This window comes from Stomoxys calcitrans, chromosome 4 (genome assembly GCF_963082655.1).
Source record: "Stomoxys calcitrans chromosome 4, idStoCalc2.1, whole genome shotgun sequence".
Taxonomy (NCBI): domain Eukaryota; kingdom Metazoa; phylum Arthropoda; class Insecta; order Diptera; family Muscidae; genus Stomoxys; species Stomoxys calcitrans.
Genome location: NC_081555.1, coordinates 99,643,478 through 99,668,811, shown reverse-complemented (window position 1 = coordinate 99,668,811; position 25,334 = coordinate 99,643,478). Strand labels below are relative to the sequence as shown.

Here is a 25,334-nt window from a genome sequence, read left to right as displayed (position 1 = left end):
CATGGCTTGTCTTTTTTAAATATGGATAAAACTGTTGTGATACTATGCGCTCATGCATGAAATACAATAATTTTTTTCTGATGCTCTAAGAAACAAAAATCTCAAAAACAAAATACGGAACTTCGCACAAAAAAAATGGAATAAAACATACGCCATTAAGAATTTTTCCAGGTGTGAGAGTACCCAAATGAGCTGCACGGCCGATGTACAATGTCTCACCGAATGTCCCATAACCTCCTGGAATAGCATTTGGGGGGACAACACCTCTCCAGGTTTCCCAGTGACCATCGCTGTTGCACAACACTTCATAGTGACGGCGGCGATGCTCCAATAGACACCTCGAAATTAAACAGCAACCACGTGATGGTTGTAATTTGCCCGGAATAAGCTCATTGTTATGGCGGGCACGAGCAATATATAGACTTTCGCGATTATCATAGCCGCCAACAGTAGCATTGGGAGGCACTTCTCCGTGGCTTGCAGGAACCCAAATATTTCGTTCAACTTGTGGGTTGGGATCATTCGGTGGTGGTCGTGGTGGTCTTTCAGCAGCAGAATTGTTGATATTGCCAGAAGTGGAAGCATTTGGAGATGCGGCATTTTGGGAGCCAGCAGAACAAGGCAAAGACGAAGATTCTGCAGAGCCGCTTTGTCCCGGGGCAACAGGGTTGGCAACAGAAACGATTGCTTGATTACCTGATGAATATTCAGAACCAGCTGGATCCGGCATAGATGTTGCTGCAGCAGAAGCTTGAATGTTTGAAGATCCCGAAGGATTTATTTCAATCGATTTTGCAGCTGCAGATACGGTAGTCGAGGTACCTGGTCTTTCAGCAGCAGGATCGTTGCTGTTGGCAGAAGTGGAAGCATTTGGAGATGCGGCATGTTGGGAGCCAGCAGAACAAAGCAAAGATGAAGATTCTGCAGAGCCGCTTTGTCCCGGGGCAACAGGGTTGGCAACAGAAACGATTGCTTGATTACCTGATGAATATTCAGAACCAGTTGGATCCGGCATAGATGTTGCTGCAGCAGCAGCTTGAATGTTTGAAGATCCTGAAAAAAGGATAATGGTCAACATTTATAAGAACTCTTATAGCGATGGTAGTTTGATTACCTTCTGAACCAGCTGCCAAATTAAGTTGCGATATATCATCCATGGGAATATCCGTTCCACTAGCAAAAGGATTAGCTGGTGAGGGAAATAATTCATAAAAACAAGTAAAAGCGCATTGAGTTCGGCCAGGCCGAATGTTTTATTCCCTCCACCATGGATTACATGTGACAAATTCTTTGAATGAATTTTTTAAGTATATAGGTGCTGCACTAATAGAACGATTTGGACAATTCTTTTCATAGCTGATAGAAGTCCTTAAAATGTTTATATTTTCAGCTCAAGATAACTAGTCGGTTTATATGGGAGCTTTATCTGGTTATAGACCCATTCCGACCATATTTAGCTCGATTGTTGGAAGTCGAAACAAAACAATGCAAAATAACAGAATTTCAGATCAATTGGATGACAATTGCGGCTTCTAGGGGCTCAAGAAGTCAAATCGGGAGATTGATTTGAATTGATTTGTTGGACACAGACACAGCAAAACGCTATTTGTCAATTTCTAACCGAATGGCCTAGAAATTTCACCCTCAATAGATTCAAGAAGTTAAATCTGAAGATCGGTTTATATGGCAGCTATATTAGGTTTTCAACCGATTTGGAATATAATAGAAGTCATTGCATTGTGGCTCCCAAGTTGTTGAAAGTCATAACAAAACACTCCGTGCGAAATGTAAGCTAAATCGGATAACAGTAGCCGTTTGCAGGAGCTCAAGAAGTCAAATACAATGATCGATTTATATGGGAACTATATCATGTTATAGACCGATTTAAACCGTACTTCGCACAGTTGTTGTAAATCATAACAAAACACTCCGTGCGAAATTTCAGCCAAATGGTATAACAATTGCTGCTATCAGGGGCTAATGAAGTCAAATAAGGAGAGCGGTTTATATAGGGCCTATATCAAGTTATTGACGGATTTAGATCGTTCTTGACAGAAAGTCATAACAAAACACTCCGGACGAAATTTCAGCCAAATCAGATAACAATTGCGGCTCCCAGGTCTGAAGGTGTCGAACCGGGATATAGGTTTATACAGGGTCTATATCAGTTTATTGACAGATTTTTACCATACTTGGCACAGTTATTGGAAGTTATAGCAAAACACTCCGCGCGAAATTTCAGCCAAATGGGATAACAATTGCGGTTTTAATAGCTCAAATAGGGATATCGGTTTTTATGGGGGCCATATCAAGTTGTGAACCGATTTAGACGAAGTCATAACTTCCAGCACAGTTGTTGGAAGTCATAAAAAATAACTCATGCAAAATTTCAGACAAACCGGATAACAATTGCGGATTGCAGGGGCTCAAGAAGTCAAATGAAGAGAACGGTTTATATGGTTTATACGGTATCCTGATGTGATTGAGCTTGATTTATGAATCAATTTATGGACCCATATGCTAGGGGATTTGTTGCGGGTAATGGATGAAGAAGTAAGGATATACCCACGACAGGTGTGTCGACTTATGACATTATTCTGAATTCCAGCTTGCGTCTTTGTAAAACTACTTCTCTCATATCAATGAGTGCAGTCCGATTAAAGTTTCAGCTTAATGATAAAGGGCCTCCTTTTTATGCCGAGTCCGAACGAAGTTTCGGACCAAAGTTTCGGACCATAACAAAGTTTCGGACCATAAGCACCTTGCCTACTGATAAAAAGCAGCTTGAATTGGCACCTAACCTGCTGACAGGGGCCATCTTGAGTAGTTATGGGCAGAACATCCCTCTGACATATACGGTTAAAAGATCACAACCAAGTTTGGTGGAACGAGGACTTGAGGAGACTTAGAGAGTTCTTTCTTTTTGTCTTGTGCGTTAGCTTCGTTTTTCTGTCCTTATTTGCTGCCTATTTTTCTTCTTCTTCTTCTACTACTTTCTTCTAGGCTCAAAACGAATGAAGGGACTAGTCGCGTGCCCTCCAATCTAACCTAACCTAACCTTTGAGTATTAGAAGACATAAACGGACGGACGGAAGCCACCATATCGCAGAGGTTAGCATATCCGCCTATGACGCTGAAAGCCTGGGTTCGAATCTAGGCGAAAACATCATAAACAATTTTTCAGCGACGATTTTTCCCTATGCTAGCGACATTTGTGATCTACTATGCCGTGTTAAAACTTCTCCCCAAAGACATGTTGTTCGGATTCGGCTATAAAAAGGAGGCCCCTTATCATTGAGCTTAAAATTTGAATCGGACATCACTCAGTGATGTGTGAGAAGTGTGCCCCAGTTCCTTAGTGCAATGTTCATGGGCAAATTTGTATTTGCAAACGGACGGACGGACACGGCTAGATCGACTCAAAATGTCAAGACCATCAAGAGTATATATATATTGGGTTGCCCAAAAAGTAATTGCGGATTTTTTAAAAGAAAGTAAATGCATTTTTAATAAAACTTAGAATGAACTTTAATCAAATACACTTTTTTACACTTTTTTTCTAAAGCAAGCTAAAAGTCACAGCTGATAACTGACAGAAGAAAGAATGCAATTACAGAGTCACAAGCCGTTGAAAAAATTTGTCAACGCCGACTATATGAAAAATCCGCAATTACTTTTTGGGCAACCCAATACTTGTAACTTATAGGGTCACAGATCAATATTTCGAAGTTTTACAAACGGAATGACTATATTAGTATATTCCCCACTCTATGGAGGTGGTTATTCAAATAAATTACATATACATACCAGGAATTCTCCATTCCGCCTCGTTTTCCGATCTTAAGCCAACAAATTTGATGGGAAATAGATTTTGGTCAGCATAAATCATAAAAGCTGGACTTTCCCCGCCACATCCCACAGCAATGGTGCTATCATCCCAGCGAATCCAAAATTCATGGAATTCTTCTTCACTCAAAATACCACGGGTAAAAGCAATCACAACATCATCATTATTTTGACGAATTGTTGATCTGTTATTAGCGTATGCTTCAATAAAAATTTCATACATGTGATAATTTATCTTTGGCTCGGGGGTGAGTGCCAATCGAACATCATGAGTTGAACGAATTTTAAATGAGAATATCCCATCGGAAATAGGATAAAATTTATAACGTCCTGAGTCGGTGGAAACTAAAAAAGAGAAGAATAAAACAAAAGACAGGCAAATTATATAAAAAAAGTGTGCTAAGTTCAGCCGGGCCGAATCTTATATACCCTCCACCATGGATGGCATTTGTCAAGTTCTTTGCCCGATATCTCTTTCTGGGCAAACGAAGCATAACAAATAACAATTGCTATGCTATTAGAGTTATATTAGGTTTTAGACCGTTTCCGACCATCACAGTTCAAAATTTCAGCCAAATCGGATAAGAGTTGCGCCCTCTAGAGGGTAAAGTAGTAAAATCGGGAAATTGGTTTATATGGAAGCTGTATCAGGTTAAGGACCTATTCAGATCATTCTTGGCACATATGTCATTCTCAAAAAGTTATTCAAAGAACGTGTTAAGGGCGATTCATGGTGGAGGGAATATAAGGCCGAACTTAACGCGCCTTTTATACCCTCCACCATAGGATGGGGGTCTACTGACCAGGGCTGTGGAGTCGACCGGAGGCGAGAATTTGAGGCCGGAGTTGGCCTATTGAGCCGGAGTCGGAGTTGGGTTCTGAGTTGAGTTCGCTTGCTCCAACTCCGAAACGCTTTCCGACTCCGATTTAAAACCCCGACTCCGACTTAGCCCTGATACTGACATCGTCATTCCGTTGGCAACACATCAATATATTGGTCAAAGAACCCATAAAGTATATACATTCTTGATCGCATTGGCATTTTAAGTGCATCTAGCCATGTCCGTCCGCTAAATTTCGAAGGAGTAAGGCACGGGTAAAGAAATTTTACACAAATACTTCCTATGTTGTTGTAACTGTTAGTTGTGTTCTATCTTTCGTCTGCTTGATTCTGTTGAGTATACACATCCAGGAACTCTTCGACTAAGATGTGGTGCATCCAGGAGGATCTAGGTCTGAGTCCAGTAAGTCTGGCTGATGGCGTGTGTCGTGTGTGTGGTCCCTGGTCACAATAGGGACATACATCCTGCACGTCGGCATCAATCTTTGCTCTGTACGAGCTAAGGCGGCTGCATCTGCCCAAACTTGATTGAGCCAGAACAACTCTGGTCTGCCGGGGGAGGTCAATTTCTTCAGGTGCAATGGGAGACGGTCGTTCTCCAAGGACCACATTCACCCGTTAGCTATTTACCGCATTGGCTACCGTGTCTCCATGAATGTTGTCTAGACCCGCTTGATATGCCGCTTGATGTAGAGGTTCTCTTTTGTAGCGCTAAACCTCACGCTCTAGATCATGTAGATCTACCTTGAGGCTTCCGGGCGGTGAATACCTATCCACAAGATGATGATTTGGATGGTCTCTGCGATAAGCATATAGTTATGGCTTCGCACTGGTAGAATCTTTATCTCCTGATGGAGGTAATCCACATGAGAACAGAGGAGACAGCCCGTCGCAGTTCGAAGGGCGGCATTTTGACAAATCTGAATATTATTCCACTGCGTGTCACAGAGCTGACGAGACCACACTGGCGCTGCAGAACTTACCACAGCTTTTCAGGCTTGGTTGGAGGAACGTGTTGGCCATGTCCTCAAATAGTTTGGCATGGCTGACCGTGTCGAATGCCTTCGATAGGTCCAGTGTCACGAGGATTGTCCTCTCACATGGCCTGGACTGATTGAAGCCACGGTGCTGGTAGCGGTGTTGCGGTAGCAAATCAGTTGTTGTGCTATGCAGTTTTCGAAATCAATACTGATGCCTGGCGAATGGAAATTCTCCGACGAGGCTCGGAAAGAGTAGTGCCTTAAGCGTTTTGGCTACCGGTGAGAAAAGTGAGATCGGTCTATACGACTCCCCCAAACTCTGGTCCTTTCCAGGCTTCAGTAGCGGAATCCCACTGTCCATCTTCCAGGGATCGAGAACTATAAGAGTGTTCAAAGACAGGTTGAGGGCAGACGTAAAGTACTCAACTCCAGGTAGATCCAGATTCTTCAGCCTCAGTGTAGAGATTCCATCGGGGCCCAAAGCCTTGGATGATTTGTCGCCACCGATGACATTTGTAACTTCGCCCACGGTAAATTGTGATGAGTGTCCATCGGCTCGGAGATACGACGAATGACTCTCCTCCTCTCCCTGTCACTCTCGGGATGCACAATAAATTGACGGTTGAACAAACTGACGTATCTCTTCGGATCACTCACACTTACGTTGCCAAAAGTGACTGAGGTGCTGTCATCTCGTCTAACGGGGTTCGAGAGTGACTTAACAGTAGACCACAGCTTGCCTAAACCGGTACCCAAGTTACATTTCTCCAAGTGTTCCAGCCACAAATTCCGCTTATGTTTGTTGACTACCGCTTGTGTTTCAGATTCAGCGCGCTGATTCTGAGGTTAGTGGGGTCCGTACTACGAATCCCATCACGCTCGTCTGCAAGTACTACTGCCGGCTCCGGGAAATTGGGCCGCATTCGGACTATTCGACCGGCTGGTATAAGGGGAGAGGCTGCTGCTTTAATCATGTCTCAGAATTTTCTCTCGGCAATTAGCATATTCGAGGGGGGTGGCAGTTCATTGAAGCGGCGATTGGTGTACTCTCTGAAGCCGACCCAATTGCCCTTCTGTTGATTGATAAACGTCCGGCGCTCAGAGGTTATGCAGTCGGGTGGTCGAACGATGGTTGGAATTATGTGGAATTGGTCTGATCCCAAAGAAATGACGACTTGCCAGGATACGTCACTCAGGGGTGCAGGGTATGCAATAGAAATGTCTGGTGAGCTGCTTCATCTCCTCGTAATTCTAGTGGGAGCATCCTCATTCACCATGCAAAACATGAAGCTTTCAATCTGCTCTGCCAAAGCTATGCAGCGCTGGTCGTTACCTAGGGAAGAATGCCATGAAACGTGATGTGCATTAAAGTCTCCTAGAACCAGACGATTGTAGCCAGACAGTAGCCCACTTATGTCGGGCTTGTAAGCTTGGCCATTAACTGGGTCACAACTACCAACCGGCGGTATGTACACGTTGTATAGCTCTACCTCGGCAGTACCGAGCTCGGCTGCTTCCCATGCACTCTATGTAGGGGTCACTAGCGCCAGGCGCAGAGAGATGCGTCTATACTGCACGGAATGATTTATCACGAAGGCCAATCGCCCTCCTCCTATATTCCCGTAGTGGCGTAAGGCCAGAGCAAGATCGGAAATGTACCCACTCCATGCACTGGTTACACCTCACCGACACCGACCGATGATGGAGACGGTTCTGGCAAACCAAATAGAGCCAGGGTTCTTTTCAGTTCCGGCACGGACCAGAAAAGATTTCATCGGGTCAATCCGGTGCGTACAACCGGCTGTCATGGTATTGAAATACTTTCTATGTTTTGGTATAGCTCCCATATAAACCGATCTCCCGATTATAAATCTTGAGCATCTTGAGGGCATAATTCCTATCCGATTTGCCTGAAATTTGGCAGTGACGTTTTCTATGACCTCTAACATTTGTCCCAAATATGGTCTGAATCGATCTATAACTTGATATAGCTCCCATAGAAGCCGATATTCCGAGTTTACATCTTGGGTCCCTAGAGGGCGCATATATAGCTAGAATAGCTTATCAATTCTTATCCATTACCCTTTGTTTGCCTATAAAGAAATACCGGACAAAGAATTTGACAAAGGCGATCCATGGTGAAGGGGAATATATGTGGAAACACGTAATCTTTTTATGGCATAGCAATCTGATGAGGCTCCTGGTATGGCCGAAATCGCGATCATTGCAGCCTGCCTCAAATACTTTTAGCAGCCCAGTTTTTTTTTCAAAACTTTGTTTTTTATAGAAAAATGTTTCAAAATTTTATTTCTGTAGAAATTTTGTTGACAGTCGTCATAGAAAAAACTCCCTCGTCAAAATAATATTTTGTGGTACTAACACATACACAAGTATTTACCTGTAACCAATCCATCAGTTTCATAGACTTGAAGGCCACGCGGTGCATTGCACACGAAATTTGATTCTGAATTTAATCGCAAATCACTTGCAAAGCCCAGAGAACATATGGTGCCGGGATTTTCTACATTAAGAAGTAAGATATAAATATATATTTTTGCAAAAAATTTCAAACTTACCTTCGAATTTCCAAATTCCGTTTGCCCCATTACAAGTGCGTATGCCTATATAGTTAACCTCAAAGAGATTTGTATCCCTAAAGGACATAAAAGGATAGCAACTACCCTTTTGACCAATGGCAATGAAAAATTGGGTCCAAATAATCCAGAATTCACGATACTCGTTGCCATTTAAAATGCTCGGTGTGGAAACACTGTAAACTGGGGATTCCTGTTGGTTGTGATATATGAAAGACCTTGTATTGAGGATTCCACCAATGACCATCCTATACTTGGGATCGCCTTCATCATTCTGCTTTGTCAATATTAGTTGGGCATCATTGGTTGCTCGAACCAAAAACCTTAATAAGCCATTTGCGACCGGCAAGAATTTGTATTTTAGAGAGTCCTTAGTCTTTACTAAAATGAAATAAATGAAAAGTTTAGTTCAATATGACCAGCAACTTCTAATATAGGGTTTTGGGTATAGGAATATTTCAAATTTAATGTTTAGGGCCTTGCTCCCATAAAAGGCGCATATATTTTGCCAATATTTGGGACAGTGAGTTGTGTTAGGCCCTTCGACATCCTTCTTTAATTTGGCTCAGATCGGTCCAGATTTAGATATAGCTGCCATATAGACCGATCTCTCGATTTAAGGCTTTGGGCCCATAAAAGGTTCATTTATTGTCCGATGACGCCGAAATTTGGGATAGTAAGTTAACTTAAGCCCCTCGACATACTACTGCAATATGGCACAAATCGGTCTAAATTTGGATATATAGACCGATCTCTCGATTTAAGGTTTTGAGCCCATAAAAGGCGCATTGATTTTCCGATGTCGCCGAAATTTTGGACAGTGAGTTGTGTTAGGATCTTCGACATCCTTCTTCAATTTGGCTCAGATCGGTCCAGATTTGAATATAGCTGCCATATAGACCGATCTCTCGATTTAAGGCTTTGGGCCTATAAAAGGCGCATTTATTGTCCGATGTCGCCGAAATTTGGGACAGTGAGTTAAGTTAAGCCCCTCGACATATTTCTGCAACTTGGCCTAGATCGATCAAGATTTGCATATAGCTGCCATATAGAACGATGTCACGATTTAAGGGTTTGGGCCCATAAAAGGCGCATTTATTGTCCGATATCGCCACAATTTGGGACAGTGAGTTGTGTTAGGACCTTCGACATCCTTCTTCAATTTGGCCCAGATCGGTCCAGATTTGAATATAGCTGCCATATAGACCGATGTCTCGATTTAAGGTTTTGGGCCCATAAAAGGCGCATTTATTGTCCAATGTCGCCGAAATTTGAGACAGTGAGTTGTGTTAGGCTCTACAGCATTCTTCTGCAACTTGGCCTAGATCGATCAAGATTTGCATATAGCTGTCATATAGAACGATGTCACGATTTAAGGGTTTGGGTCCATAAAAGGGGAATTTATTGTCCGATATCTCCAAAATTTGGGACAGTGAGTTGTGTTAGGACCTTCGACATCCTTCTTCAATTTGGTCCAGATCGGTCCAGATTTGAATATAGCTGCCATATAGACCGATGTCTCGATTTAAGGTTTTGGGCCCATAAAAGGCGCATTTATTGTCCGATGTCGCCAAAATTTGGGACAATGAGTTGTGTTAGGCTCTACAACATTTTTCTGCAACTTGGCCTAGATCGGTCCAGATTTGAATATAGCTGCCATATAGACCGATCTCTCGATTTAAGGTCTTGCGCATGACCTTAATCGATTGCACTGATTCATATATACCCGAGGTGGTGGTATCCAAAGTTCGGCCGGGCCTTTTTAATTGTTTTCATTCGAACATCTTCACATTTGGCACAGATATTTGCATACTCTCCACCATAGGTTGGGGGTGTACTAATTTCTTCATTCCCTTTGTAACTCCTCCAAATATTCGTCGAAGTCCCCGTTAAGTATATTTTATATAAATATTTATTTTATATATTTTCTTGATCGTCATTACGTTTTGAGTCGATTTAGCCATGTCCGTCCGTCTGACTGTCGAAAACTCGCTAACTTACGAAGGAGTTAAGCTAGGCGCTTGAAATATTGCACAAATACTTCCTATTAGGGTAGGTCGGTTGGGATTGCAAATGGGCCAAATTGGTTCATGCTTCGATATTTGCAAATTTTGCACATGAAGATCTCACTTGGTATGTGAGAAGTTTGCCCCGAACTGAGTGCATTCCGATTTAAGTTTTTTAAGCTCAATTATATGGGATCTCCTTTTTATAGCCAAATCCGAGCAGCGTGCCGCAGTGCGACACCTATTGGGAGAGATTTTTTTTTAATTCCTCACAAATGTTGCCAGCATTAGGAGGGGAAAACCAACGCTGAAAATTTTCTCTGATGATCTCGCCAGGACTTGAACCCAGGCGTTCAGCGTCACAGGCGGACATGCTAACCCCTGCGCTACGGTGGCCTCCGATATAGCTGCCATAAGAAGCGATCTCCTGGTTATGATACCGAAAGCAATACTGACCTACTTCTTACATCCTTTCAGTAATAGCCTCGTCTTCTCACGTTCTGGATCTCCCCAAAGGATTTTCGCCGTCCTACCGACCGTTTCGCTGCTCCACAGGATCATATTACGCAGTGGAGCAGCGAAACGGTCGGTGGGCGTTTATCGCCCACGCCCTTAACTCGACCCGAAAGGCTTCCGGTTAACCATGTTTATTGACGGCAGTTCTCTGGCCTTCATCGCCAAATCGCCTACCGTTTCGTTCGCCCTTACTACGATATGGCCCATGGCAGCCGGTTGTACGTACCGGATTGACCCGATGGAATCTTCATCGGCAAGGTGTACAGTGTACGTGTTCGTCTTTTTTCGTCATGGGAGAGGCACATCCCGGAGTGCCTTCTCCGTATGCTTTTGGTCCGTGCCGGGATTGAAAAGAACCCCGGACCCTGGTTCTGTTCCGTTTGCCAGAACCGCCTTCATCATCGGTCAGTGTCGGTGAGGTGTAACAGGTGCTTGGAGTGGGTACATTTCCGTTCTTGCTCTGGCCTAACTTCGCTACGGGAGTATAGTCATACTGGCTATGTCGCTAGGTGCTGTGCGAACTCAGCCAGCAGTGGGTCACAAGCGTCGCCGTCGTCGCCTTCGGCGTCCTCGTCGTCGGACTATGTGACCCCCCCGACCTCTCCCGTACGGCAATTTATGCAAAGACAGCACCCTAGCCCTACTATTGCCAGGCCAGTGTCGGGAAATGTATCGTTCCTGCAGTTAAACTGCAATGGACTGCGAGGCAAGATTGATGAGATTGTGGATTTTATGAGTCGGAAGAGCATATCGGTCGCAGCGATCCAGGAGACAAAGCTGACTAACACCTGCAGCTTGCACAGTTGTCACGGCTACAATGTGCTACGTAAGTATCGCTCAAGGAATGGAGGTGGGGGATTGGCCTTCGTTATACACCATTCCGTGCAGTAAAGACCTATCTCGCCTGCGCTTGACGCTAGTGACCCATACATGGAATGTATGGGGGTAGCAGTCAAGTCTGGTACTGCCGAGATAGAGATATACAACGTGTATATACCGCCGGTTGGCAGCTGTGTCCCGATTAATGGCCAGGCCTACAGCCCCGACATAAGTGGGTTGCTATCTGGCCATAGTCGTCTGGTTCTGGGGGATTTCAATGCACATCACTCGTCATGGCATTCTCCCCTAGGCAACGACCAGCGTGGCATAGCTTTGGCAGAGCAGATAGATAGCTCCACGTTTTGCACGGTGAATGAGGATGCCCCCACTAGGATTACGAGGAGGTGCAGCAGCTCGCCAGACATCTCAATCGCATCCCCTGATCTCCTGAGTGACGTATCCTGGCAAGCCGTCATCTCTTTGGGGTCAGACCACCTCCCCATAATCCTCACCATCGACCGACCACCCGACTTCATAACCTCTGAGCGCCGAACGTTCATCAACTATAAGAAGGCCAATTGGACTGGCTTCAGAGAGTATACCAATCGCCGCTTCAATGAACTGCCACCCCCCTCTGATGTGCTTGTGGCCGAGAGGAAATTCCGAGACATCATCAACGCAGCAGCCGCTCGCTTTATTCCAGCCGGTCGAATACCGCAAGTGCGACCCAATTTCCCGGCGCAAGCAGTGGTACTCGCAGACGAGCGTGATGGGATTCGTGCTATGGACCCCGCTAACCCCAGAATCAGCGAGCTGAATCTGGAAATAAACAGGGTAGTCAACGAACATAAGCGGAATTTGTGGCTGGAACACTTGGAGCAATGTAACTTAGGCACCGGTGCAGGCAAATTGTGGGCCACTGTTAAGTCTCTCTCGAACCCCGGTAGACGGGACGACAGGACCTCAGTCACTTTTGGCGAGTTAACCGTGACTGATCCGAAGAGATGCGCCAGGTTGTTCAACCGTCAATTTATCGTGCATCCCGAGAGAGACAGGGCAAGGAGGAGAGCCATTCGCCGTATTCGTGGTCTCCGAGCCGATGAACAGCCATCACAATTTACCGTGGGCGAAGTTACGAATGTCATCCGTGGCGCCAAATCTTCCAAGGCGTTGGGCCCCGACGGAATCTCTACATTGATGCTGAAGAATCTGGATTTACCTGGAGTTGAGTACCTTACCACTGTCCTTAACCTGTCATTGAACACTCTTATAGTTCCCGATGTCTGGAAAATGGGCAGAGTGATCCCGCTACTGAAGCCTGGTAAAGACCCGAGTTTGGGGGAGTCGTACAGACCGATCTCCCTTCTCTCACCAGTGGCTAAGACGCTTGAGGCATTACTCCTCCCGAGCCTCGTAGGAGAATTTCCATTCGCCGAGCATCAACACGGATTTCGGAGACTGCACAGCACAACAACAGCTTTGCATGCCATCACCACACACATTTGCCGTGGCTTCAATCAACCCAGGCCATGTGATAGGACGGTCCTCGTGGCATTGGACCTATCGAAGGCATTCGACACGGTCAGCCATGCCAAATTATTTGAGGACATCGCCAACACGTCCCTCCAGCCAGGCCTTAAACGTTGGGTCGCGAATTATCTGTGTGGCCGCCAGTCATTTGTGGAATTTAGGGATAAGAAGTCAAAACACCGTAGAGTGAAACAGGGAGTTCCCCAAGGCGGGGTGATATCTCCGGCTCTGTTTAACCTCTACCTTTCCTCCATCCCACCTCCTCCAGACGGCATAGAGATCGTATCATATGCGGACGACTGTACGATCTTGGCATCAGGCCCCCCACCCATTGATGACATCTGCGATAGGTTGAACGTCTACCTCAACGAGCTTGCCTCATATTTCGCTGCAAGAAATCTGAAGATATCCGCCACCAAATCTTCAGCCACACTGTTCACTACAAATACGCGTGAGGTGAATTCTGAGCTGACTGTGATGGTCGATGGAGAATTGATTCCGACCATCAAGTGTCCCAAAATACTTGGCGTCACATTTGACAGCTCCTACACTTTCTCCCCACATGCCACAGCAATCTGCAATAAAGTCAAAAGTAGAAACAAGGTCCTCAAGTCACTCGCTGGCAGCACTTGGGGTGCAGACAAAGAAACCTTGTTGACCACGTACAAAGCAATTGGCCGGTCTGTGGTAAGTTATGCAGCGCCAGTGTGGTCACGTCAGCTTTGTGACACGCAGTGGAATAATATTCAGATCTGTCAGAATGCCGCCCTCCGAACTGCGACGGGCTGCCTCCTTAGTTCTCATGTGGACCACCTCCACCAGGAGACAAAGATCCTACCAGTGCGAAGACATAACTACATGCTGTCTAAGCAATACCTTTTGGGCTGTTATCGCAGAAATCATCCAAATCATCATCTTGTGGATAGATACCCACCGCCCAGAAGCCTTAAGGTAGATCTACATGATCTAGAGCGTGAGGTCCAGCGCTACAAGAGAGAACCTCTAGATCAAGCGGCATATCAAGCGGGTCTGAACAACATTCATGCAGACACGGTAGCAGACGCGTTAACTGGCTACCGGGTGAATGTAGTCCTTGGAGTACGACCGCCACCCATTGCACCCGAAGAAATCGACCTCCCCCGGCAAACCAGAGTGATTCTGGCTCAATTACGTTCCGGCAGATGCAGCCGCCTCAATTCCCACAGAGCTAGGATTGATGCCGACGTGCAAGATGTATGTCCCGACTGTAACCAGGGACCGCACGATACACGTCACCTGTTTAACTGCCCGGCCAGACCCACTCGACTCAGACCCAGATCCCTGTGGACGCACCCCATCTTAGTCGCGGAGTTCCTGGGTCTTGACACTCAACAGAATCAAGCAGACGAAAGATAGTACACAATAAACTGCTACAACAACAACAACAACAACAACGATATGGCCCGGCACCGAAACGATGCGCATTGTGGCATCCTCAGAGAAGGCGTTAATCACCTTCTTACACTCCAAGACTGTTCGCGGTTTTAGCGTCCTGGTTGTTATTGCTCTTATGGGCAATTTACTGTCCGTAAATATGTTCACACTTGACATCGTCGCATTTGCATTATACCACCTCACATATTCTATGATATGCCGGATCTCCGCCTAAGAACCGTATTATGGTCAGGCAATCTAAAACACTTCTCAGTCCCTGGGCTCCCAATGTAGACCCCCAGGCCCACTCTGTTTTCTAGCTTTGATCCACACGTGTAAAATGATCTTCTAGATGACAATGCTAAGGTTGCGTCTATAAAAGACTGTGCCGCTGGCAGCAGTGCCCCGCATTCGACCTCAAGTGTCGTCTCAGGTGTCCGATCGGAAACCTTTTCCCTTCCTTCCAGGTTTCCTATCGTCGCCTCAATTATACCGCCATCCATTCTCCCATCGCCTTAAGTCTCATAGCCTCAATGACTGCCTCGCACTCAATCTGTATGTCTATGGGTGGGATATCTAGAATAGTCTTCAGTGCCCTATTGAACGTGGTCCTCATCGCTCCGCCTATGCCAAAAAAGCATGTTCTCTGAACCTGTTGTATTATCCTTACGTTGTATTATTTTTCCATCGCAGTCCACCAAACTACTGAGGCGTAAGAAAGTATCGGTCTTATCTCGCTCCTGTAGAGCCAGTGGACTATTCTCGGATTCAGGCCCCATTTCGAGCCTACGGCCCGTCTACAAAGTGGCCAATATCAGTGAGCCTTCCCAGTACGCTTACACTTCCAATTCAGTTTCCTTCCAGTTTCAGTTTCGACCTTGTCAGATGTCGACCCCCTGTGGCGTGCCTTGTGCCACTTTCTCCCTTATATTTATCTCATGGGACACACAATTTATCCACCTGTTCCATAGCGTATGGTTTATCCAGTCTCTAAGGACCGGGTCCACCCGATCCTGGTTCAAGGATTGGATCTGTGTGTTGGCCCGCACTTTGTTAACAGTCCCCTCGATGTCAATGCGTACCGGCAGGGTGTGCGTCGTCTTGCCAATCTTGAAAAAGACAGCCTTGCTCCCGTAGTGCGCCATGTCTTTAGTCTTAGCCAAACTCACGGAGATTTGATCAATGCTAACCACAAGGAGAGTGTCTTCTTCCTTGGTTTTGATTGCCCAAGAATCCCAACATGCGTTCTGTCACAAATTTACTGTCCCCTCTCTTGATGAAGACCGTCGCCTTTGTGAGCTGGGGGATGTCCTTCTTTCTCACCAGTTTGAACATGGCGCCTTCTCAGGGACAGTGGATACCTCCGACGAGCAGTTTGACGGTATCATTACATTCCGCCGACGCAAAACGCAGCGTCAAGATGTCCTCTCTATACTCGTAGGTCATCATTTGTATGGGGGAATCTCTTCATAGTTCCACACATGTGCGAAAATCCGCTCGTTAACCAGATCCTCTACTTGGGACCGATGATTTGGGGAAATCCTACCGGATGCACTGCCGATTGTGCATAAGTCAGCTCATCTCTGCTGTACTTCCTTGCCACTCTGGCGTAAGAGGGCGGCTCCGACACCATTCTCAGCGATCATCTTCCCCTTTCGTGATGTCTGTGGCATCCTTTTGGAAGTCGCAGCCCTCCATAAAGACTTGGGGGCCGTGCGCGCTTCTTTGGTTCCTATTCCGACTTTGTATTCTTCCGCAGAACACTGCCTGGAGTCTCCATTGCAGAGGAGGACTGGCTTGGTTTTCCCAGAGTACTTGAAAGCGGGGAGCTCTTTTTCTTCTTCAGCATTTTAGCAGTGTTATGCTCTTCGGGAGATATGATTTTCTTTCCAGCTTTCGTAGAAGTACTTGGTATGTCAGTTTTATCCCTTCCAGCATCCTGCACTATCGCCCGATTGCGCGGCCGCTATATACTCCTTTGTCTCTTTCATCGTGCTCCGGATCGCTTTCTCGGTCTGCTTGTGGGCTTTTTCGAGTTTACTTATGTGTATGTCCATATTGGCATGGCACGGATTAATATCCGCACCCTCTTTTCAACCTAACCTAACCATAAATTTAGGAAAATAGGAAACTCTTTTGTAGTTTTTACATCCATTTCTATATATCCATTCGATAAGTTATAACGTATCAAAAATTATAACGCAAAAAAGTTTGAATACTGACATTATGGCAACCCTGCATTACACGGACCTCTAAAATCATGCTCTTTGTTTTAGTTGCTGCATGTACTAAAACAAATATGAATGCCAAAAAAATGAGAACTTTTTTTAAAGTTGCTTTTTTTCAGAGAATGCACCGCAAATGTAAGGTAGCTGTAGGGTTTTATATAATCGACACTGTCAGACTTTTGTCTTTTCTTACATGTTTATCTCTACAGGCAATTGACTTTCACTTTTCAGGGTTTTCTACTTGTTATATTTTCCATCCCTTCTTCGTATTATGTGGTCATTTTAGTGGTCTCACAGACTGCTCAGTGCAATGCAGCGTTATCAGTACATATACTAATACAACAAAGACACCCAGCCAGTTAGCCGGCACGGAAGCAACGTGCACAGAAGACAAGAACATTTGAGCAAAAGCCAACACCAACAATCGGTGACTAATCAACCATTCCATGATCAGCTCCACCACCAACATCATCATGACGTTATCAAAGGCTACTATAGCAAATCCACCAATACAAACGTACAAATAAATTCTGTTCAAATTTGTAAACAATTCTTCTCATACATAAAATCAATTTGTGTTTGTTTGTTTGTCGGTTCCGTATAGACTCAAAAGCGGCTGAACCGATTTTCTTGAAATTTTCACAGATGGCGTATAATTATCCAGTAGTGAAAATAGGATACTACATTTTTTGATATCTGAAGGGAGGGTACAGACCCTCCTCCTTACCCTAATTCCTAATTTTCAGAAACGCCAGATCTCGGAGATGGGTGGTGCAATTTAAGCAAAATTTTGTTTGCTCTCTTAAAGTATTATAAAAACAAAAATTTGGTATCCAAATTTCGGATGGGGTACCTAGGGGGGAGGCCCCACCCCAAAAACCTACCAAATATATATATAGACCAATCACGACAATATGGGACTCAAATGAAAGGTGTTTAAGATTATAAAACGTTTCTGATATCCACAGGACCACAGCAACTCCCAAAAAAAACCCGAGTAGAATACGAATCTGATATCAAAATGTGGGACCAAGTGTTTGGGGGGCCGCTCCTCTCCAAAAATCCCCCTAAACGAGACAAATTTACGACCATGGCAATGTGGGGCTCAAATGAAAGATCTTTGGGAGCAAAGCGTGATTTTGATATCAATATTCAAGAAAAACTGTCTATGGGGCCACCTCACACCCATAACACCACCCAAATATGACGTATTTACTGACCATTGCAGTAAGAGGCTCAAATAAGAGGTACTTTAGAGTAGAACACGAATCTGATATATATTTTCAGGGCCAAGTCACTGAGTCCCAAACTCCAAAACTCTCCCAAAACAGGACATTTATGAAGACTTTACAAATATGGGGCTCAAATAAAAGGTATTTGGGAGTAGGTCACGAATCTGATATTAACATTTGGGACCAACTGTCTAGGAGAAGTCCCACCCCCACTAGAACACCAAAATAGGACGTATTTGCTAACCATGCCAATTTGGATCCTAAAAAGAGAGTGGAGCTCGAAATTGATAGTTTTTTGAGCCCATACCCCAAACCGGACATATTTTTTTACTTTTGCAATAAGGGGTTTAAATGAAAGGTATTTGAAATTAGAAAACGAATTTAATATCCAATTTTAAGGCCAGTCGCAATATGGGGTTCAAATAAATGATATTTGAGAGTAGAGCACGATGATGACATGTTTTCAGGGCTAAGCGTTGGGGGGACCTCCCACTCCCCAAAACACCCCTAACTCGGATATATTTACGGGCCTTGACAATGTGGAGCTTAAATGAAAGGTATTGGGGAGTAAAACACGAAATTGATACCCACTTTCGGGACAAATTTTTTGAGGGTCGACGTCTTCCCCAAAAACGCAATTATTTACTGAACATCTGATATTCAAATGTGGGACCATTTATTTTGGACACTGTCCCTTCCCCAAAACCATCCACAAATACAAATTTACCGACCGTGGTAACATGTGGCTCAAAAGGTATTTGGGATAAGAAAACGAATTTGGTACCCAATTTTAGGGCCAAGTGATTGGTAGACGCCACATAAACTCACCTTAAGCCAATGACAATATGGGGTTTAAATAAATGGTATTTGAGGGTGGAGCACGATGCTGATATTTTTTTCATGTCTAGGGGACCACCTCTTCCCCGAAAACACCCCTAAATCGGACATCGTATAGGCCGGTCATGGCAATATGGGGTTCAAATGAAAGGTATTTGGGAGTAGAGCACGAAATTCATACCCACTTTCGGGACCATGGTTCTGGGGGTTAACACCACCAGCTAAACCTATCAACCACCACCTTGGGAGCTTTCCCACTCCCAGACCCCCATGAGAATATTGGGCTCAAATAAAGTCTTTTAAGAATGGAGTACATATAACATCCAAACTTAAATGACCTGAATTCATTGACCTATAAAAATCATATGGGATTCAGATAAAGGATATTCAGAAATTGTTATACCCTAAGTCAAGCGATATACATATACCATTCTCAAAGCATGGTGTTTCACTAAAAGCTCTTTAGTTATCGAAAATAAATATTCAAAGGATAATATTGTTCCATATAAAGTAAAAGAAGGAGCAGAGGAGCAGGTCCGGTTCAGACGGTTTTCTATAAAAATCAAAATTTGAAAGTAAGAACTTATAAAAGTTTAGCAAAAGTCTGCTGTGCTGTTCTGCTCTCTTATTGGGTTTGGGAAAGCTAGGGGACTTATTGAGGCCTCTTTCAAAAGCATGCTCTACACCGTACTTAGTAGTCGTTGGGTATGTAGAGCACCTTAATCAATTTGACAAAGTTGTTGATGAAGATACATGGCGAATCAGAAATCGCGATCCACCATGTCCGTCAAAGTGTCGGTAGGCAAGTAGAGCTTTGCCACGATGACTAAAAATCTGCCTTCATTGACATTGCACTAAAACTTAGTAGTAAAGAAGATTTCACACAATGATCTTAACTACATAAGAACAAACGGTGTGATGCGAACGGACGGTAGGCCGCTCAGATGCACGGATATAATCTATGATGGTGTTAACAATGATTATCTAAGCAATAATCGAAACGCGTTCACCAGTGGTGTGGTAACTGTGCCATGAATTTCTTTTCTTCAAACCTGGCATTTTTTTTTCTTTAAAGTCTTTGTGTGGCACCTATGTTGAAAAGTCTAGCATAGGTCACTATGCCGACCTTCAGAGAAATTGGATAATAAATTCGTCTATTATGAGCTCAAGCCCTTAAATCGGGTGATCGGTCTCCATGACAGCCATATCCAAATATAGACCGATGGGGGCCATATTGAATTTTTAACGAAAGCGGTTATAAACGCTGCTTTTATGTGGCCGAGAACTTACAAGTAAAAGCGTGCTTAGTTCGGCCGGGCCGAATCTTGGGAAGCCAACACCTTGGATTCTGCTAAAAATCTATAAAAAAAATTAATTCAGTTGAAGGACACAATTTTCTACATGGATATGTAGAATATCCATGACATATCCATGTACTCTACATGCATATGTCAAACCATCAAAAACTTTCATGGATGGTTTCAACTCCCAAAACGCCTTGTACACCGATCAGATAATGAAAATGGAGAAAGTTGGGAACCACAACTGTGAGATAGTCAGCAACTTTATCTACCTCGGCACCGCCATAACCGAAATGATGGTGTCATTCATTTTTTTGAGATAAAGCAAAGAATAATATTGACAAACAGAAGCTACTTTGGATTGAGTAAGAAGTTTAGAAACAAGGCCATCTCTCGACAGACGAAGATTACACTATACCAGACACTGATACTACCCGTTTTGTTATATGTTTCGGAGGCATGGGTACTTGTGAAAGCAGACGAGGTTGTGCTTGAAGTATTTGAGAGAAAAATACTTCGTAAACATGTGAACCAGTTTGTGTTAATGGAGAATATAGGCGTCGTATGAACTACGAGTTGTATGAGCTGTATGACGACGATAGCATAGCATCACACGTATCAAGATACAACGGCTGCGTTGGCTAGGTCATGTTGTCAGCATGGATGAAGAAGCTCCAGCAAGAAGTCTTTTGAAGGCAAACACGGTGGTACACGCAAATGGGGACGACCAAAAGCCCGATGGCAAGATCAAGTGGCAATAAAGGGTATAATGTCCATAAAAGCTTTATTTTTAAACGACCTAACATCGAACCCAAATATAGTTCATATCGGACTGCATCTAGATATAGCTGTCATATAGACCGATCTGCCGATAAGGGATCTGAAGCCCATAAAAGCTTTATTTTTGAACCGATTTCGCTGAAATTCTAAACAGTGAATTTTTTTTAAGCCTTTCGACATCCGACCTAAATATGGTTCAGATCGAACTATATTTAGATATAGCTGCCATATAGTTCAATCTGCCGATAAAATGTCTGAAGCCCATAAAAGCTTTATTTATTACCCGATTTCGTTGGAATTTGACGCAGTGACTTATGTTAGGCTTTTCGACATCCGAGTCCTTTATGGTTCAGATCGGTTTATATTTGGATATAGCTGCCAAAAAGACCAATCTTTTGTTCTACACAATTGAACAGTGACTCATATTTATTAGACCACACAATGTACGTGCCGAATTTGAGTGCATAAGTAACCACATATTCACCGGATAGTAACAAAAGGCGGTTTACATATATACCCGAGGTGGTGGGTATCCAAAGTTCGGCCCGGCCCAACTTTATGCCTTTTTACTTGTTTGTTTTCTTTTGAAAACATATTTCGACTAAATCTACAAAATAATAACAAAATCTTTTTTTTTGTTTTCTAAAATGAGTGATGACGTTATGTTCTTTGTGAATCATAGTTCAAAGATTTTTTTCCAGGATTTATAAGAGCAAAAAAAAAGGAAAAAAAAAGAGAAAATTTTTCAGAAAATCACTTTCTAAGTTATTATGATTAGAAATATTAACTTTTTGAAGATTTTTGAAATAATTATTTGTGCCTTTGAAGGTTGACTTTGAAGATTTGAAATTCACCACGAAGTATTTCGCCTTAACACGAGCAAGGCATGACGCATTTCCATTTTTACGGCCCGGCTTTTGTGTTTATCAAACAACGCCACGGAATGAAGAGCAAACAACGCCACGAAATGAGTTGCACGTAATACATGACTTTTTTCGAGGTTAATTTTTAGCATTTAGAGCGGCACGGAATGGAGAACAATTAGAGATTTTGTGAGTAGCACGGAATACACGACTTTTTTCGAGGTTAATTTTTTGCAATTGCCGGTAGGTGTTTGTCCATAGTGGTATAGAGCGAATTAATTTTTGCAGCCTCTTTTCACCCTAACCTAAAATTCATTAACCATTTCAACATGCCGGATTTCATGACATTCGACAATGATTATTTTCAATAATTAATTGTTGTTGTGTTTTTTCTTTATATATTTTTTACAGAAAAATTCTTCTAGAACAAAAAATTTCTTTTAGAACAAGAAATTTCTTTTAGAAGAAATTTTTAAATTGCTGCAGCAGTGGTGAGGTCATTATGAGCATAACGCGTGCATGTTAGTGTGCAAAAGTCTATGTGTGTGTGTGTATTGGCCACCACTGCTCTGCAGCGTTAATTGAAAATTTCCTTGCATTGCGAAATTTAAAATGGCATAATGATCTTTCTTAACTTGAACTGAAACGCGTTTCAAATTATTTTAAGGCACATCAAAACAAAATTTAATCAAATACCCATAAGCCACAAAAATAATATTTAAACAAAATTTTTAATTTTTTTTCTTCCTTCTCTTCTTTTCTTTCTTAACTTGAATGCGCTTCAAATTATTTCAGGTAAGTCACACAAAGAAAAATTAAATGAATTACGCATATGGCACACAAAAAATATTTAAACAAAAAGGAAATATTTTTGTTCCAAAAATTTTAAATTTGTTCAATTCTAGAGTCGAAATTTTAAAAAAATTATTTCACATTATAGAGAGTTTGTCGTAGGGCCAACTTATTTGGTTGGTGTCTCTTCATTATATTTCTCACTTTTCTTCATAATATTTTTCACTTTTTTAGAGTTCATTACCACATAACATTAATTTATTATTTCAATAAATATTTCGTTGTAAATATGAAATTAAAAAAAAAAAAAACGTTTTTTTAACCTTGCTATCAAAATTTTTTTTATTTTTTTCAGATATTTTCATTTATAACCCAGATCTGAAGATTTGAAATTCACCACGAAGTATTTCGCCTTAACACGAGCAAGGCATGACGCATTTCCATTTTTACGGCCCGGCTTTTGTGTTTATCAAACAACGCCACGGAATGAAGAGCAAACAACGCCACGAAATGAGTTGCACGTAATACATGACTGGAATTTTTAGCGAGGTTTATTTTTAGCATTTAGAGCGGCACGGAATGGAGAACAATTAGAGATTTTGTGGCAATTGCAAAAAATTAACCTCGACTTTTTTCGAGGTTAATTTTTTGCAATTGCCGGTAGGTGTTTGTCCATAGTGGTATAGGGCGAATTAATTTTTGCAGCCTCTTTTCACCCTAACCTAAAATTCATTAACCATTTCAACATGCCGGATTTCATGACATTCGACAATGATTATTTTCAATAATTAATTGTTGTTGTGTGTATGTTTTTTTTTTTTTAATTTTTTTCTTTATATATTTTTTACAGAAAAATTCTTCTAGAACAAAAAATTTCTTTTAGAACAAGAAATTTCTTTACGAAGAAATTTTAAAATTGCTGCAGCAGTGGTGAGGTCATTATGAGCATAACGCGTGCATGTTAGTGTGCAAAAGTCTATGTGTGTGTGTATTGGCCACCACTGCTCTGCAGCGTTAATTGAAAATTTCCTTGCATTGCGAAATTTAAAATGGCATAATGATCTTTCTTAACTTGAACTGAAACGCGTTTCAAATTATTTTAAGGCACATCCAAACAAAATTAAATCAAATACCCATAAGCCACAAAAATAATATTTAAACAAAATTTTTAATTTTTTTTCTTCCTTCTCTTCTTTTCTTTCTTAACTTGAATGCGCTTCAAATTATTTCAGGTAAGTCACACAAAGAAAAATTAAATGAATTACGCATATGGCACATAAAAAATATTTAAACAAAAAGGAAATATTTTTGTTCCAAAAATTTTAAATTTGTTCAATTCTAGAGTCGAAATTTTAAAAAATTATTTCACATTATAGAGAGTTTGTCGTAGGCCCAACTTATTTGGTTGGGTCTCTTCATTATATTTCTCACTTTTCTTCATAATATTTTTCACTTTTTTAGAGTTCATTACCACATAACATTAATTTATTATTTCAATAAATATTTCGTTGTAAATATGAAATTAAAAAAAAAAACTTTTTTTTAACCTTGCTATCAAAAATTTTATTATTTTTTTCAGATATTTTCATTTATAACCCAGGTCTCCACTTTGATCACTGTCTTTCACTACCACCCAGTACTTATTTGAAACATCACTTTTTGTGTGGTTCTAGATTTTCATACATACCCTTTCTCATCTCGTTGTTTATTAGATGTTGCCTGTTTAATAGTTTTATACTGAATGACGGAAAACTCAAAAAATGACTTCCCACAACGATTTTCATAGATTTTGCTCATTTGTTTAACAACTGCAAGCCATTTTTTAACGAAAAGTCGGAAACAGTGTTGCCAGTATTTTCCGGTCCCTGTCCCCAAAAATCTCCAAATACAAGTAAATTTCCCCAAAGAAATCATCAAACAATTGTATATGGCTTTTTATAAAATTCAAAACTGAATATCAAACCCATGGCAGCCGGCTATGTCATTTAGTCATTCCGTTTACAACACCATGGCAGCCGGCTATTTCATTTAGGCATTCCGTTTACAACACAATTTTCACAGATGGTAGAGTTTAAGCGCCCGGTGAAAATAAGGTACTACATTTTTTGATATCAGAAGAGGGCGGGGGACCCTCCCCTTACCGCAATTTTCAAAAACCCAAGATCTCGGATACGGGTGCACCGATTTAAGCGAAATTTTGTATGCCACCTTATGGTACCCCAAAAACACGAAATTGGTATAAAATGTTGAGGTCAAATAACATAGGGGGACGCCCCATCCCAAAACCTCCCGAATGGACATGTTTACCCATTGGGACAATATGGATATCAAATGAAAGGTATTTATGAGTAGAATACGAACTTGGCATACAAATTTCCCCCTAAGTGATGGGGGGGGGTCCTCCACCCACAAAAACACCACCCAACAGGACACTGTTACCGCTCTGGGAAATATGGGTATCAAATGAAAGGTATTTAAAAGTAGAGTACAAATCTGACATAAAAATGTATTCCTTGATGTTTGAGGGGTCTCCCTAACCCCCAAAACCCCCACAAGGACATATTTACCGATCGGGAAATTTGGGAAATGAAAGGTATTTGGGAGTTCAATACAAATATGATATTAAAAATTGGTTCCAAGTACCTAGGAGGCCGCCTCAGGCCCAAAACCGCCATAAAAGAAACGCCCAAGATCAAAAGTAGACAGATCGGGACAATATGGGACTAAAACGAAAGATATTTGGTAAGAATATGATA

General features: G+C 42.4%; 1 protein-coding gene across 1 annotated transcript; it reads right to left on the bottom strand.

Annotated features, from left to right (window-relative positions):
• LOC106095173 (uncharacterized) lies at positions 1-24,343 on the bottom strand. Its single transcript, XM_059368380.1, has 6 exons — positions 24,266-24,343; positions 8,244-8,642; positions 8,066-8,188; positions 3,808-4,191; positions 1,115-1,189; positions 1-1,053 (listed from the first exon to the last, which is right to left on the bottom strand). Exons 1-6 carry the CDS (start codon positions 24,273-24,275, stop codon positions 86-88), a joined length of 1,959 nt encoding a protein of 652 aa, XP_059224363.1. The 5' UTR covers positions 24,276-24,343; the 3' UTR covers positions 1-85.
• Between the last annotated feature and the right edge of the window lie 991 nt (positions 24,344-25,334).

Bases quoted from the DNA above. Each gene is read 5' to 3' on its own strand.
- LOC106095173 (XM_059368380.1), bottom strand. The intron at 1,190-3,807 runs GTATGTATATGT...TTCCCTCACCAG, and splicing joins GGCGGAATGGAGAATTCCTG to CTAATCCTTTTGCTAGTGGA. The intron at 1,054-1,114 runs GTAATCAAACTA...TCCTTTTTTCAG, and splicing joins TTTGGCAGCTGGTTCAGAAG to GATCTTCAAACATTCAAGCT.